Below are 13,509 nucleotides of genomic sequence, written 5' to 3' on the forward strand. Positions count from 1 at the left end.
GCGCCTGGGGGCGGAACAGAGCGAAACCCCGCCCTGTTCCCCAGCGTCCTCCGCGGTAGCAGGTTCTGACGTGGCCGCCGTCAGAGCCGCCATCTTGTGGGAGCGAAACCAACGCCTGGCTGGGAGCAGCAGCCTCGCCGCGGCCGCCGAGGGTAAGGCGGCGGGCCGGAGCCGGAGAGGGGACCGGGCCCGGGGCTGGGTAGGGGGCGGGTGCCAGAGCCGGGGCTGCACGAGGCCTTGCCCCCCCGGCGGCGGGGCAGTGAGGGCCGAGGTGGGGCCGGGCCGGGTCGGGGCTGAGGTGAGACCGGACCGGGGGTCGAGGCTTGGCTGGGGGTCGAGGCCAGGCAGGGCGGGGGCCGAATCCGGGATGGAGACCGAGGCGGGGTGGGCGCGGAGGGTTGGGGTGCAGGTCTAGGCGGGGTCCGATACCGAGGTGGGGGTCGGGGCCCGGGTAGAGGTCGGAGTCAGGCCGGGGCGGAGTTCGAGGCGGGGGCCGCGCCGGGGGTGGCGGGATGTCGAGCCGCCGGCCATCGGCACAGCCTGAGAGCCTGGGGCAGGAGTCCGGAAGTCCGGCCGCGGGCTGCTCCGGAAGGCCACCTTCCTGCTCCGCCTGCGAGGCCTCCCGCCTCGGGGTCTCGAGACCAGGAAACTGAGGCCCGCGGCCTGGGACGCCGCAAGGTCACGCGATGGCCAGGGTTTGAGCTCAGTTCCTGTTCGCACTGGGCAGGGCAGGGCGGGGCCCGGGTTCCGGGGCCGGGGCCCCAGGCGGGAGCATTGGGCCGGACCCTTAAAGCCTGTGGTGACCCCGGATTACTTTCCCCGGGAACGCTCTTCCTTCTGAAGTGGTGTATCTTTAACCTACCTGTGGAACGACTTGCCTGGCCGCCCTCGCAGAGTACCCCAAGGTTTTGTTGCACAATCTAGGGGGTACTGTGGGTGAAATCGTAGCTTTGCTAATTAGGCTTGCCGATTGGTACAAAATATTTAAGGTATTAGGGGGTCAGTTCTGACATTACCTCCGAGTTAGGGGGCACTCTCATTTTCTCAGGACACCAAATTGCTGTTATAAAAGAGCAGACTTGGCTGGAGGAGGTGGGAATTCAAGCCCTTTGTGGTGGTCCCGAAGTCATTGTGGAGAGCTGTGTAGTTGGTGCCACTGAAGGCATTGAAATGGTCAGTTCCAGTTCTTGTTTTTCAGAACCAGTGGTCAGCACTGTATTGCGTGTTTGTGTGTGTGTATAGGCTTGTGAGATGTGGGGTGCATTGGGGCTCTGTGGGGGGGGCTGTGAGATGTGGGGTGCACTGGGGCTCTCTCGAGTGCCAGTTACCAATATGTAACGCGTAGGGACTGCATGTGTGGGGTGCTCACTTCGAGAGATTTGAGGAACCGCATTGAGTAGCCAAAACTACAAGAACTGGAAATGCAGTGTGTTACTAGCCAGGTCAAAGTTAGGAGAAGTTGAGTGTGTGCGTGCTAATCACGTATCTTGACCTTTTGCAGAGTGAGCCTTCTTCCCATGAAGGTTCTCTTGGTTGGGCAGAACATACAGGTGTCACTGTCTTCAGGAATGTCCTGTTGAAAATAACACAAGTTAGGCATTAGAAATCTATTTCCCACTAGGGTCATCTTCAGACATGGGTGTTCAGAATTGACTTCAGAAACTCTTAAAAGTAGTTGGTTTGGATAATTGACTCACAGGCTGTGTGCTCATCCTTGAAGGGAAGTTAGCAGAAAGCAAACACTGGTTCTCTGCTTCACGGTTCTGGTGTTTAGTGGTGTGGTCTGGGTTGGCATTGCCTGTCTCCCACAGGGAGAGAACATTCAGACCTTAGGCTGCATCCAAACACCAGATCAGCTGGGCCACTGATGTGATCTCCAGAGGCAAGTGTCTGAGGCAGTAAGCACAGCCAAGGGAAAGAGCCCTCAAGAAATACACAAATGGTGGGCTAAGCTTCAGCCTGCTGGATGTGCTCTGTGCAGGCTCTGCAGGTGGAATGTCGCCCTGACAGCTCTTGATCACCCACCAGTCAGGCCACAGTGCTCCTGCAGCCTTCATGTGCCTATGGATATGCCTGGCCTGCCCAACTGCTTCTGACAGCTCTGCACCTTGCCCCCAGACATTGTCTTCTCTGTCCTTTGAACCTTCCTGGAATTAGGGGAAGAAAAGGGGATCGAGGCAAAGCTGGCCCAGGTGGTGGGGACACACAGGAACACTACTTACAGTGAGGATCTTAAAATCAGGTGAGAAGGTCCACACGGCCTCCTGTTCATGGCCCAGGCAGTGGGCACCGTGCACACCTTGGGAAGTGGTTGATTGGAACATCTTGACCTGTTCTGGGGGGAGAGTAAGCCTTCTCCTGGAGGACAGGTGGGCTCAGGATGTGCATGTAACACTGTGAGGGTTAGAGTGTGTGTGTGGAGTGGGTGATTCCAGGGAGTGTGTGGAGGATGAATCAAAGTGTGTGTATGCGAGGGAAGTGATTTCAGAGCTTGTATGTTTGTGTGCGTGTGGGGTCCGGGAGGGGGGTGATTCCAGAGCTTGTGTATGGGGGGAAGTGAATCCAGAGCGTGGGGGGCATGGGGAGAGAGAGAGAGTGAATGTGTGTGTGTGTGGAGGGGGTGTGAATACAGAGTGTGGATGGTGTCCCAGGTCACACCTGCATTCTAGCCCATCCAGGATGCCTATGGCCGTGTCCTTAAGGTGTGATGAATGCAGGTGCTGCTGTGGCCACTTTTCTGTGCCTGACGGGGCTGGGCATTCTCAGATGTATCCTCGGCTGATTAGCTGAACAGTCCAGGAGAGGACAAACATAGAAGGTCCTTATGCTAGGAGAGCTAGGGCCCTCACCCCAAGGCCTGTCTGCCCACTTCCACTGTCTCCCTTGCAGTTCCTGGTTTCTTTGCACACTGGCTGCAAGAGCTTGGCAGGCTGTCATGGGCAGGTAGAGAGGGATGCATGGGCTTCTTGTCAGCCCCCTCTAAAGGAAGGAAGAGTTGGAAAAGTAGGAAAGGAGCAGATTTTACCCAGCACTTGGGAGCAGTTCCCTGCAGGAGGCAAGCATTTTCACACACCTGGGAGGCACAGGGGTGGCTGTCCGGGTGCAGCATTAACAGAAGGCCCAGCTACATCCATACCTGTGAGCAGTCTGTGATGGGAACTAATTATTAATGTGGAGTTTTTGAGCATCTTACAGTTAAATTAGGTACAGATGACCAAGAAACAATTTCAGGGTCCTGTCTAGATTCATGGAGAGTAGGCATGAAGGCAAAAGTTAGATGTACCACTGAGTGTTGTTATCGCAGAATTCAGAGCAAGGGATGTCCTGAAGCTGCCTATTGCCTGTGGGGGAGTGTGCAGACCCTAACTAACTGATTGAATCTTTGAAACTGTTTGAAACAATTACAGCTTTTAGCATTTCTCTTCTGTCAAAGGGGAAGAAGATCTTGCCAGCTGCTGGGAATCAGTGAAATGTACTCTCAGTCACCAGTCGCAGGTGTCTGCAGGTGGATGGAGAGCAGATTGTGCACATGCTGTACCAGAGGTATTGCATGTTGTCTCCTGCCCTGACCAGTCAGCACCTCTCTATAGCCATGGCTTCCTCTGGAAGGCTGGGAAAGCCTGGGCTGCACACTTAGGTGTAACTTAGCTGGCGTGAACTTGACAGGTTTCCTGGACAGACTCATGTTTAGAAAGAGCGTATCTGTAGATGTGTATGATTGTCTTTTTACTCTTTTAATCCCTGAGGGCCCTGGAAAGTGTTCTTTTCTGCTCTCCCGATGGTGAATCCCTTGGGTGCCCAGCAGAGGAATGTTGGGGCAGGAGGGAGGAAGGTGAGGCCAGGTGGACATGGAAAGGGGCAGGCACTGAGTGTGGGCATGAGACCTGTGTGGGAGAAACTGGGGCTTCTCTCAGGCAGTGGGCTGTGTCCAGCATGGGGTGGGAGGAACCCTTGTAGTTGGGGAGGCCTGCAGGAGCCGAGCACATGAGGGTCGGAAGCCTTTTGGTTGTGCCAGCTAGCCCCCCCAGAAAGGCACTTGGGGAATTTGTGGGAGTGGCAACATTGCACTCCGTGACTTTCAGTGTGGTGGAAAATGTTCATATTTCTTAAATCTGATTCAGGTTTACATACAGAGATGACTTTTTTGCATAACTTTAATAGATGTTCTGAATTTTCCAGGAAGGCAGCTATTTTGTAGATCAGGGTGACTGTATTTTGTTCTTCATGGAACCTCACCTAAGAGTGGTTCTGTTTCCAGTCCGGGGAAAAAAACTGGCTTCGTGGACACAACAGGCCCCAAGAGTGAGCTGCCAGCCCGTGCTCAGTCGGGCGGTCTCTGCCACTGGTTCAGGACTGCCTCCCTGGAGCTTGTGGTGCGTGCGGTTGTGCCCAGGGTGGAAGCATGAGTCTTCCTGTAAGCCATGTTCTTCACCACTCTGTTCAGGGATGGTCAGAGCCATGTAGTGGGTGTGTGGCATTGGTTGTCTGCTGCCTCCCTGTCACAAGGGTAGAGGTGGTGGGCTGCCTGTACTTGCGTGTGGTGTTGAGTTTGACCTCTTAACAGGTCCCTCCCTGGTGTCCAGAGCACCTTATGGGGTGGAAGCCCCTAAGCCTTTCAAAGGAGCGATGATGGGCCAGCTGGGAAAGCAGACGGACTTTTGGGTGTGCCCAGGATGAGGGTTTCAGAATATGGGAAGAAGTTAGTGGCATCAGTGTGGACAGTAGCCCATGAGGGGCGGATTGCATCAGGGCAGTACGAGAGTCTAGGGTGAGTGGGGGCAGATGTGCCAGGCACTCCATGTAGTCACCTAGGGGCCAGCGGGCATCCCTTGGGGGGGCCTTAAGCAGGCTTTGAGCAAGTGTGAATGAGGTTCCTGGCTCCAGGGCCACCAGGGCAGGAAGAGGGAGGCTTGCTGAGAGGTTGTGCCACCCAGGTCGTACAGGCGTTCCATGCAAGGGCAAGGCCAGCTTCTTGGAAGGTGTCTGGGGGCTGTAACCTGGTCCCAGCTGCCATCATGATGGGGTCACTGGAGGGGCCAATCCAGTGGAAGCTATTGGCCCCGCTATCCCTTCTCTTTCTGAGCCTCTGGAAGCCCCTCTTTCAGATAAAGTGGGGCTGCAGTTGCTTTTTATTTTGTTTTCAAAACGAAAGTGCCTTCAAGATCCAGGCCTAGGTAGTGGGGGCAGGGCTGCTGCAGCCTCACAAGTCGCCTGAAAAGGAACTTCCCTCAGGACAGCCTGTAAGCAGGTCCCTTTTCTGGGTGTGGAGAGGGGCCCGTGTGTGGGATATGTTGAGGCTTTGCCCATGGCCCCTGTGGTGAAGATGTTGCGTGCCGTTCACCACGCAGTCGAGCAGCTGAGGTGGACCTCTGAGAGCCTGCATCCTCTCCACTTGGTGACGCCATTCAAGAGTCGCCAGGTGCTGTAGTCATTGAACACCTGCTCTTGGGTGAGCTGGGAAACAGGAGGCATCCAGCTGGTAGTGGCTCCCAAGCTGCTCGTGCTCTGCACCTGCGTGGGGGACCACCGGGGAGCCAGCGTGGCCTGCAGGTGAGCAAGGGCTGGCCCCTCAGGCATCTGTGTGCAGTTTAACATTGTGGTTTATGCAGATTTGCATTTCGATCTCTAATTAGTTTCAGTAATAAGTCCTTCAGACTGCATTGCATTTGGGCAAGGACAGAGGGCGGATGGGAGGCCTGTGACGTCCGTGTAAGGTGGCTTCTCATGCTGTTGCTCCCTGGGGGCTGGCCCCTGAAGGACACAAGTGTTTGGTCAAGTGCCTTGAAGACAGTCATGTTAATGCCTCTGGGCAACTCCATGTAAGCGTGTTACATTAAATGCTTTGGGTTTTTTTTTTAATCAAATGTACATCACAGTGGTTCAGCAGTCTCCTTCTTCCTCTCCCCTGCCCCCTCCTCTCCCCCTTGGTAACCACTAGTCACTTCTTAGTGTCTGTGAGTCTAATGCTATTTTGTTCCTTTTGTTTTGCTTTTTATATTCCACAAATAAGTGAAATCATATGGTATTTGTCTTTCTCAGCCTGGCTTATTTCACTGAGCATAAAATCCTCTAGATCTATCTATGTTGTTGCAAATGGCAGGGTTTCTTTTCTTTTTAGGGCTGAATAATATTCCATTGTGTATATGTTGGTCATCTTTATCCATTCATCTATTGATGGACGCTTACGTTGTCTCCAGACAGTGCGGCCATAAACATAGGGGTGCGTATATTTTCTAAAATCGTGGATTTTGTTCTATTCAGATAAATTCCTAGGAGTGTAATTACAGGGTCCAGTGGTATTTCTATTTTCAGTTTTTAGAAGAACCTAAATACTTTGGTATTTCTAGTCAGTGCAGCTAAGTTGCAGTAGACAGTGGACAGTGGCTCTTGGGTGTGCATGTTACCAAGGGTGAGAGCCAGAAAACTGGGGCTCCAGGAGACCACCTTGCATTTTAAGCTGTTGAAGACTCATTGACACTGAATTTCACATAGTGCTCCTTCTAAGGTGCAGACCGGACAGGTGGGGCCCCCTCTTTCAGGTGTGGGGTCACGTGCCACAGCAGGGCAGAGACCAGTCTTCCCAGGTTAGGGGGCTGGCCTGGAGCCTTCTGGGGCTCTCCCTCCTCCCCCAGGGGTTGTGGGACTGCAGAGAGGCCAGCCCAGTGCTTAACTGGTTCTTGTAAAACATCCTAAAAGCATCTCAAACACCGGGCCCTCATTGGAGCTTGCCTTCAGTGTGGACCAGAGTGAGACATTTCTGGAGTATGAAGAGGTTGGGGTGGTGGGCTGAGAACACAGGCTTCAGTTTTGAGACAGTAAGTCCTGTGTCTTTATGTAAGTCACAGCATGGCAACTGTATTTGACACTGCCTTGTGTGTGTGTGAAGGTTGCTAAGGAGGAGATCCTGTCAGTTCTTCTGATGAGAGAAACATAAGAGAGGTGGGATGTGGGTGTCTACTGGACACGATGCATGTATGCAGAGAGCACATGGTCAGATACAGTGAGGATGTACTGTAAACTGGTGTCAGTGACCTGGTGGGAAAGGCAAGTCCAGTCAACTGGGCTAGATTGCTGAGTGTGGGCACATGGAGCTCTGTGCCCTCAGGCATGTGGCAGCATCACACCTTTGTCACAGAGTCTTTGCCACAGCAGTTAGTTAGCATTGGCATATTCTGTTTCCCTCTTCCACTAAATCATCATAAAACAGTGGATCGCTGGTGAGGGGTATCAGAGCTGTAGAGCTGACAGGCAGGGTGGGGCTGAGGCTGTTAGCTGATGTGCTGCATCCAAGTGGGCCCCTTGGGAGGAAGGTCCCATGGCTGGGGAAGGGTAGGTTCAGTGTCCAAGGCCTATCACAAGGTACGTGCTCTGCTGGAGGCAGTTGTCAATGAAAGCCTTGAGGAAAGCATTTCAGAACACATGTCCCTTCTCAGAGAAGCCTGTGCTGCGCTTTTCTCCAATTAGATGTTAAAGCAGATTGTAAGTGAGCTGTGCATTCCCTGTACATAACTATGCTTCAGTAAACTTGGTTCAAAGGGGCAGGAATAGTCTGGTGTCACCTGCTGTACCCCAGTAGGGGTTCATCGTTTGAGCCCCCTGCTACTGGGCTGGTGACATGGCCACCTTTCTTTCTGCAGAGCCAGCTGCACCACTCTGGCCAACTCAAGCCAGGCCGTCTGGTGTGCCCTGAAACCACCAAGGCAGAGCAGAGGGGGCAGAGAGAGGGCACTGAGACGTGTATTTCTGCTCAGGAGATAAGCCAGGCACTAAGTTGGGTTCACTTCCTGGAGTGGATGGGTGTGAACAGAGCTATGCTTTCTTCCATCAGACTGGCTTTTCCCCAGGGAGGCCCTGTTGTTGGCCTTTGCCTGTAGCTAGGTAGACCTCGGCATATGAGGATAGTCCACCGAGTTCTTTGCTTTAGTGCTGAATTGCCACCCTGGTGTTCCTGGTGCTGACCAGAGGGAGAGTGTGTTCATTATGGATCTGGTGTTCTGCTCACTAACCTGCGGGGTTGTTACTGTGACCCTGAAAGGCATGTTTTGACTTGAGTTATGAGAGATTTCAGTGGAGGAGAGGGTCAGCTCACACCCAGGCTGGATGTCACATTAGAACCTGTGCGGAGTACCCCAAAAAGTATCCTGATGTTACTGTTGAACACCCCTAAGATGTTGGACCTCTGACAGTAGCACATAGTGCTGGGGGCAGGGCTAGTGTAGGTGCTCATAAGGTGGGAAAGCAGGAGCTGGGTTCACGTCTTAAACCCCAGATGTACTTCCACTAAATGTGTGGTCCCTTCCCCATTGAGGGCTCCAGGACTTTGTTGTTGAACTGAGGGGGGCCACATTGGAATCAGGGCTTGGCAGGGCTGAGGCAAGCCAGGGGCAACCACAGGCAGGCTGGGGCTGCGGGTGCTGGCATCACAGTGCTCCATTTGCATGAACATGGAAACCAGAACAAGAGCATGCCTCCACGCAGCCCTGCCGTACAGTCCCTTCCTCCAAGTCCTGAGGTTAGCCTGCTGCCAGCATTCCTCAGTTTGTCAGCTTTGGATGGTGAGGGGGCCCTGACACCACAAGCTCTGACCTCCACACCCAGCAGCAGCAGTCATGGTAAATGCCATTCACCACTGAGCCACCTGGTGACTGGCTTGCATGTCCCACAGGACTTGTGAAAATGCCCTACTCCTATTTGTCTATCAGTTTTCCCAGTTCACTTTTTCCTGGAACTCTCTACCTTCCTGCTCCATCTGGGCTGGTTGCTGGGCCATTGTCCCCCCTCTGCTGCCAGGGGCTCCCTGCCCGTGGCAGCCTTATGCCTGTGGCAAGGGCCTTGCCTGGATGATGTGTGGCCGTGTTGTTACTGGTTTCAAGCATCACTTTGACTTCTGGTCCTCTCAGGTGGGTGGGTCTCTGCAGTCTGGTGTTCATAACCCAGTCCCCTTCAGCCTGGAGATTTCTGTTCTGGAACATTTAAGAATTTCCTCCCTATAATTTTCCGAGTTCTTCGTATTTGGAATTTCTATTAGATGATTGTTTTTTGTCCTTTTCTCTTTTTTTATTTTTGAAACTTCACCTTTGTGGAGCAGTGTTAGGTTCACAGCATAATTGATGGGAAGATGGTTTGCAGAGATATCCTGCACACACAGCTCCCTGGCTGTACACACCCACAGGTGGTGCTTCTGTTCCAGCTGGTGGGCCCAGAGTCCACCAGACACATTAAGGCTTGTCCCGTGGGCTGTGGCCTGTGGTTTGGACAAGAGTTCATTGCAGTCTCACAGCGTAGTGTCACTGCCCTGAAAATGCCCTGGGCACTGTCTGGTCTCCCTCCCTTCCCGATCCCTGGCACCCTAGGTCTCCCAAATGTCTCTGCGGGCTCACCTTTCCCAGAATGTCGCGGCTGGAATCATACAGAACGCAGCTTTCTCTGACTGGGTGCTTGTGTTTCGTGATGTGTACTAAGGTCCCTTGTCTTTTCGTGGCTCAGTAGCCCAGTTTCTCAGTGGGGAAATGTCACCTTGTCTGGATGTCCCAGTGTCCTTTTATGCACTGCCCACTGGAGGACATCTGAGCTGCTTCCACTGCTGGTGGTGGTGAGCAGAGCTGTTGTGAGATGTGTGTGGGTTTCCGTGTGGGCCTGTCCCCTCCTCTGGGTGGGCACCAAGGAGTACAGCTGCCAGACATCTGGTGAGAAAGTGTGTTTAGCTTTGTAAGAAGCAGCTTGTGGTGGTGCACCACCACTGGCAGAGAGCAGGAGCTCCCTGCCACAGTCCAGCAACACTGCATCCATGGTGGGTGTGGCCGTTCTCCGGGTCTGCGGTGTGGTGTGTCTCCTGGCTTGATGGACATCTCCCTGAGGTGTCTGGCAAATGCTTTCTCCTGTCTGCTTCATGTTCTCCGGCATTGTCTCCCAGAGCAGAAGTCCAGCTTCCCTGTTGCTGCTTCCATGGATTGTCTTTGGTTTCTACCTAAAATGACATTACCATACCCAAGGTAGATGTTGATCTTTTAAACTGCTGCTAGTTTTCCTTTTTTCCCCTATGTTTGTGGATCTCAGTTTGGCTGTCGGGTCTGTCAGGTTCCTTTTCCTGTGTTCTGATGCCCTGGCTCATGTTTTGTGGGCACCAGGGCCCCACCTTTTTGATGCTGGGGCTGTGTGTGGGGCTGGGGTGGGGGGTTGCTTTTTACTGTTTTGCTTTTTTAAATAGCAAATTTTAATTTAAAAAATTAATTTAAAAAAATGTCTCTCCCAAAACTAAAGTTTTTAGGGGCCTCTGGGTGCAGGCATCAGTAGGTCCTGGCCATGGGGCCTGGGGTCTCTGGGCAGTTTATATCTGCTTCCCTGTCGAGTGTGCCACGTCTCTGAGTGTACCCACACCACCACTTGTTCAGCAGCTCCCAGAGGATCCTGTCCTCCCCTGCAGAGCTGAGGATGGTGAGGCCCTACCTGCACCCACTCAGTCCAGGATTGCTTTACTTCCTCACTGGTATTGATTTTGAAGAGTGTGTGTTTAAGTTTTAAAATGTAATTTCTTGAATTCTTGTTCAAATCAAAATGTGTCCAAAGCACTCCAAGGCACAGGGGTATAAGGTGTGCACCCTGCGCCATCACCACTCAGGAAGAAGGGCAGCTTCTACACACAGTGGAGCTCTGCTGATAGGAAGAGGGAGCCACCTCTTCCTGATGCTGTAGATGCTGAGGAAGGGTGCAGGGCTGAGAAGCAGTGGAGTACACATCTCTGGTGCTTGCTGCTGGCTGGGGCACAGCTACTGACCCACCAGGTGGGCCCAAGGACCACAGAGCTCATGATTCCTTCCCCACGTGATGCACTGCCTGGAGCACAGATGTGTCTGTGACCCACACCCGCCTTTCCCTGCCCCTGCTCCTTGACCTTGTTTGCAAACGACGCAGTTGGAGAATGAAGGCGCTGCAACACTGAGAGGCCAGGCCTGGGCCACTCTGCGGCCCCACCCGCCCTCTCACCGTTGTGATCTTCCTGTCCCTGCCACCCTGCTGACCTTAGGTCCCAGCCCATTCAGTGAAGTCCTGGTGTGCCTGCTCTTAGTGCACAGGCTGCCTCCCCTTTGGGCAGACTGCAACTAGGGGAGGTATCTGCCTGGAAGGCTCCCCTGCACCATCACATTTCTTGCCCTTGGACCCAGGCCCTGGGGTGAGGGCTAAGCCCTATGCATGTTGGCAAGCTCTGGTGGGAACATGGCCTGGGTGAGGGACTCCTAGTTGTCTGAGCACCAGACTTGAGCTTGGGCTGCATTGTACTTTGTGAGGCCCTCGGGAGACACAGGGCCCCTTGAATGCTCCCGGGTAGACCTGGAGGATGCAGCATTCATTTGAAAGCCACAGCTGTCAATGGCACACTTCCCTTCTTACTATGTGTCGGAAGTCGCTTCCCACCGTGGCAGTGGCAAGTTGCCGTGTGGCCTTGGGCATCTCCTCCTGAGAGATGGCAGCTGCTGCCTCAAATGCAGTCAGCCTTGTTCCAAAGATTCCCAGACCCTCCCTTTCCAGGACTTCTTGGAGCTTGAGTGGCCAGGCAGGCAGCATCCCTCCTCTTGATCTGTTCTGAATTTCTTCTGCCCTGTGTACGTTTTCAGGGCAAGGTGGGCCACCTGTGGTGGATGGGTGCTCTCCAGGCTGCTGTGCACCGACAGCTCTGGGGGCATAGGAGTAGACCCACAGACTCTGTCTCTGCAGGTTTCTCTGTCCAGTGCTGCCCACCGGACAATAGCATGGGGAACATCTTTGCCAACCTCTTCAAGGGCCTCTTCGGCAAAAAAGAAATGCGCATTCTCATGGTGGGCTTGGATGCTGCTGGGAAGACCACCATCCTGTACAAACTGAAGCTGGGAGAGATTGTGACCACCATCCCCACTATAGGTGAGGGCCAGGGGTGGCAGGGGGCTGGGCAGGGCTCCAGCAGGGGCTCACGCCAACTGGTGCTCCTGCAGGCTTCAACGTGGAGACAGTGGAGTACAAGAACATCAGTTTCACTGTGTGGGACGTGGGTGGCCAGGACAAGATCCGGCCTCTGTGGCGCCACTACTTCCAGAACACACAAGGTGAGCAGCGCTGGCCAGGGGCAAGGTGCCCCCACCCCACCCCCAATCCAGCCTTAATGGCATTAATCCCTGCACCCTGCAGGGCTCATCTTTGTGGTCGATAGCAACGACAGAGAGCGCGTCAACGAGGCCCGCGAAGAGCTCATGAGGATGCTGGCAGAGGATGAGCTCAGGGACGCAGTCCTGCTGGTGTTTGCCAACAAGCAGGTATGCGCCTGGGATGGGATTGAGGGGGGATGTCTGTGCCTGCCTTCCCACTGACCTTGCCTGCCATGCCTTCCTCAGGACCTCCCCAATGCCATGAACGCTGCTGAGATCACAGACAAGCTGGGCCTGCACTCTCTGCGCCACAGGAACTGGTACATTCAGGCCACCTGTGCCACCAGCGGGGATGGGCTCTATGAGGGGCTGGACTGGCTGTCCAATCAGCTGCGGAACCAGAAGTGAACGTGCTGTGCCCCGCCCTGCCTTCTCTCCCCTGAGGGGGCGTGGGAGGGGGAGAGTGCCAGAAGCTGCCCCTGGTGGTCAGTGTGCTTCACATGCTGTAAATGTGCAGACGCAGCCTGCAGCCGGGTTTTTATTTAATGTAAATAGTTCTGTTTCCAACGTGGCAGTTTCTGGTACTCCTATGCAATATTACTCAGCTTTTTTTATTGTAAAAAGAAAATCAACCCACTATTGAGTACTGAAAAGGATGGCAGACACTGGGGCCTCCCACAGGCAGTGCCCCGCTCTAGGCTTTAAATCTGTGCAGCTCCATCTCGGAGGTTGGTTTTTAACCCAAACTCCATGTGTTTTTAAAAATAGTCACAAATATTTGACACTCAGAAGGGAGCAGTGTACCTCGCTTGGGTTCTGCAGTGGCCTCTGCTCCATTGGGAACTTGGGGTGGAGTGGCCTGGCCCCTGCATAGTCACAGTGGGACCCCTGATTTGTGCCCGGGTCACTGCATCCCATGGCCTTTGTGCTTATGCTCACGTGGCCGCCTGGGGCGCGGACCCCTGAAGGCGCCTGGAGCTCTGGATGAGATGCTCACATGTGAGCGGGGGCCTCACCAGCAGGAGCATGGGCAGCAGGGCAGCCCATCTACACATGCTTTCAACCCCTCAGCCTGCAAGGGTCAGACCTGCCATCAAAACACCACCTCTTTTTCTTTTGTATTTTGATAAACACTGAAGAAGCTGGCGCTGTTAAACTTTACCTTGGGGAAACTCAGAACTGGTATACTTGGTGTCGTGGAACCTTTACTGCTTTCAATACACAATTAGTAATCAACTGTTTGTATACTTGTGTTCAGTTTTCATTTCGACAGATGAGCACTGTAATTAATAGCTGTCAGAATAAAATCTTACCATTTCATGGTTTTCCAGTGTTTGGGTGCCAACACCCCCCCCACCCCCCCCGTGTGTCCCAGGGTCATTGCAGTGACTAC

The 13,509-nt window shown here is 53.8% G+C and overlaps 1 protein-coding gene across 1 annotated transcript; it reads left to right on the forward strand.

Moving 5' to 3' along the window:
- On the forward strand, positions 1 to 13,441 carry ARF1 (ADP ribosylation factor 1). Its single transcript, XM_036927815.2, has 5 exons — positions 1 to 152; positions 11,713 to 11,895; positions 11,967 to 12,077; positions 12,160 to 12,284; positions 12,363 to 13,441. Exons 2-5 carry the CDS (start codon positions 11,748 to 11,750, stop codon positions 12,522 to 12,524), a joined length of 546 nt encoding a protein of 181 aa, XP_036783710.1. The 5' UTR covers positions 1 to 152; positions 11,713 to 11,747; the 3' UTR covers positions 12,525 to 13,441.
- Positions 13,442 to 13,509: the final 68 nt, after the last annotated feature.

Source organism: Manis pentadactyla, chromosome 13 (genome assembly GCF_030020395.1).
Source record: "Manis pentadactyla isolate mManPen7 chromosome 13, mManPen7.hap1, whole genome shotgun sequence".
In the NCBI taxonomy this organism is placed as follows: domain Eukaryota; kingdom Metazoa; phylum Chordata; class Mammalia; order Pholidota; family Manidae; genus Manis; species Manis pentadactyla.

Bases quoted from the DNA above. Each gene is read 5' to 3' on its own strand.
- ARF1 (XM_036927815.2), top strand. From the start codon at position 11,748: ATGGGGAACATCTTTGCCAACCTCTTCAAGGGCCTCTTCGGCAAAAAA. The intron at 12,078-12,159 runs GTGAGCAGCGCT...TGCACCCTGCAG, and splicing joins CTACTTCCAGAACACACAAG to GGCTCATCTTTGTGGTCGAT. The intron at 12,285-12,362 runs GTATGCGCCTGG...TGCCTTCCTCAG, and splicing joins TGGTGTTTGCCAACAAGCAG to GACCTCCCCAATGCCATGAA.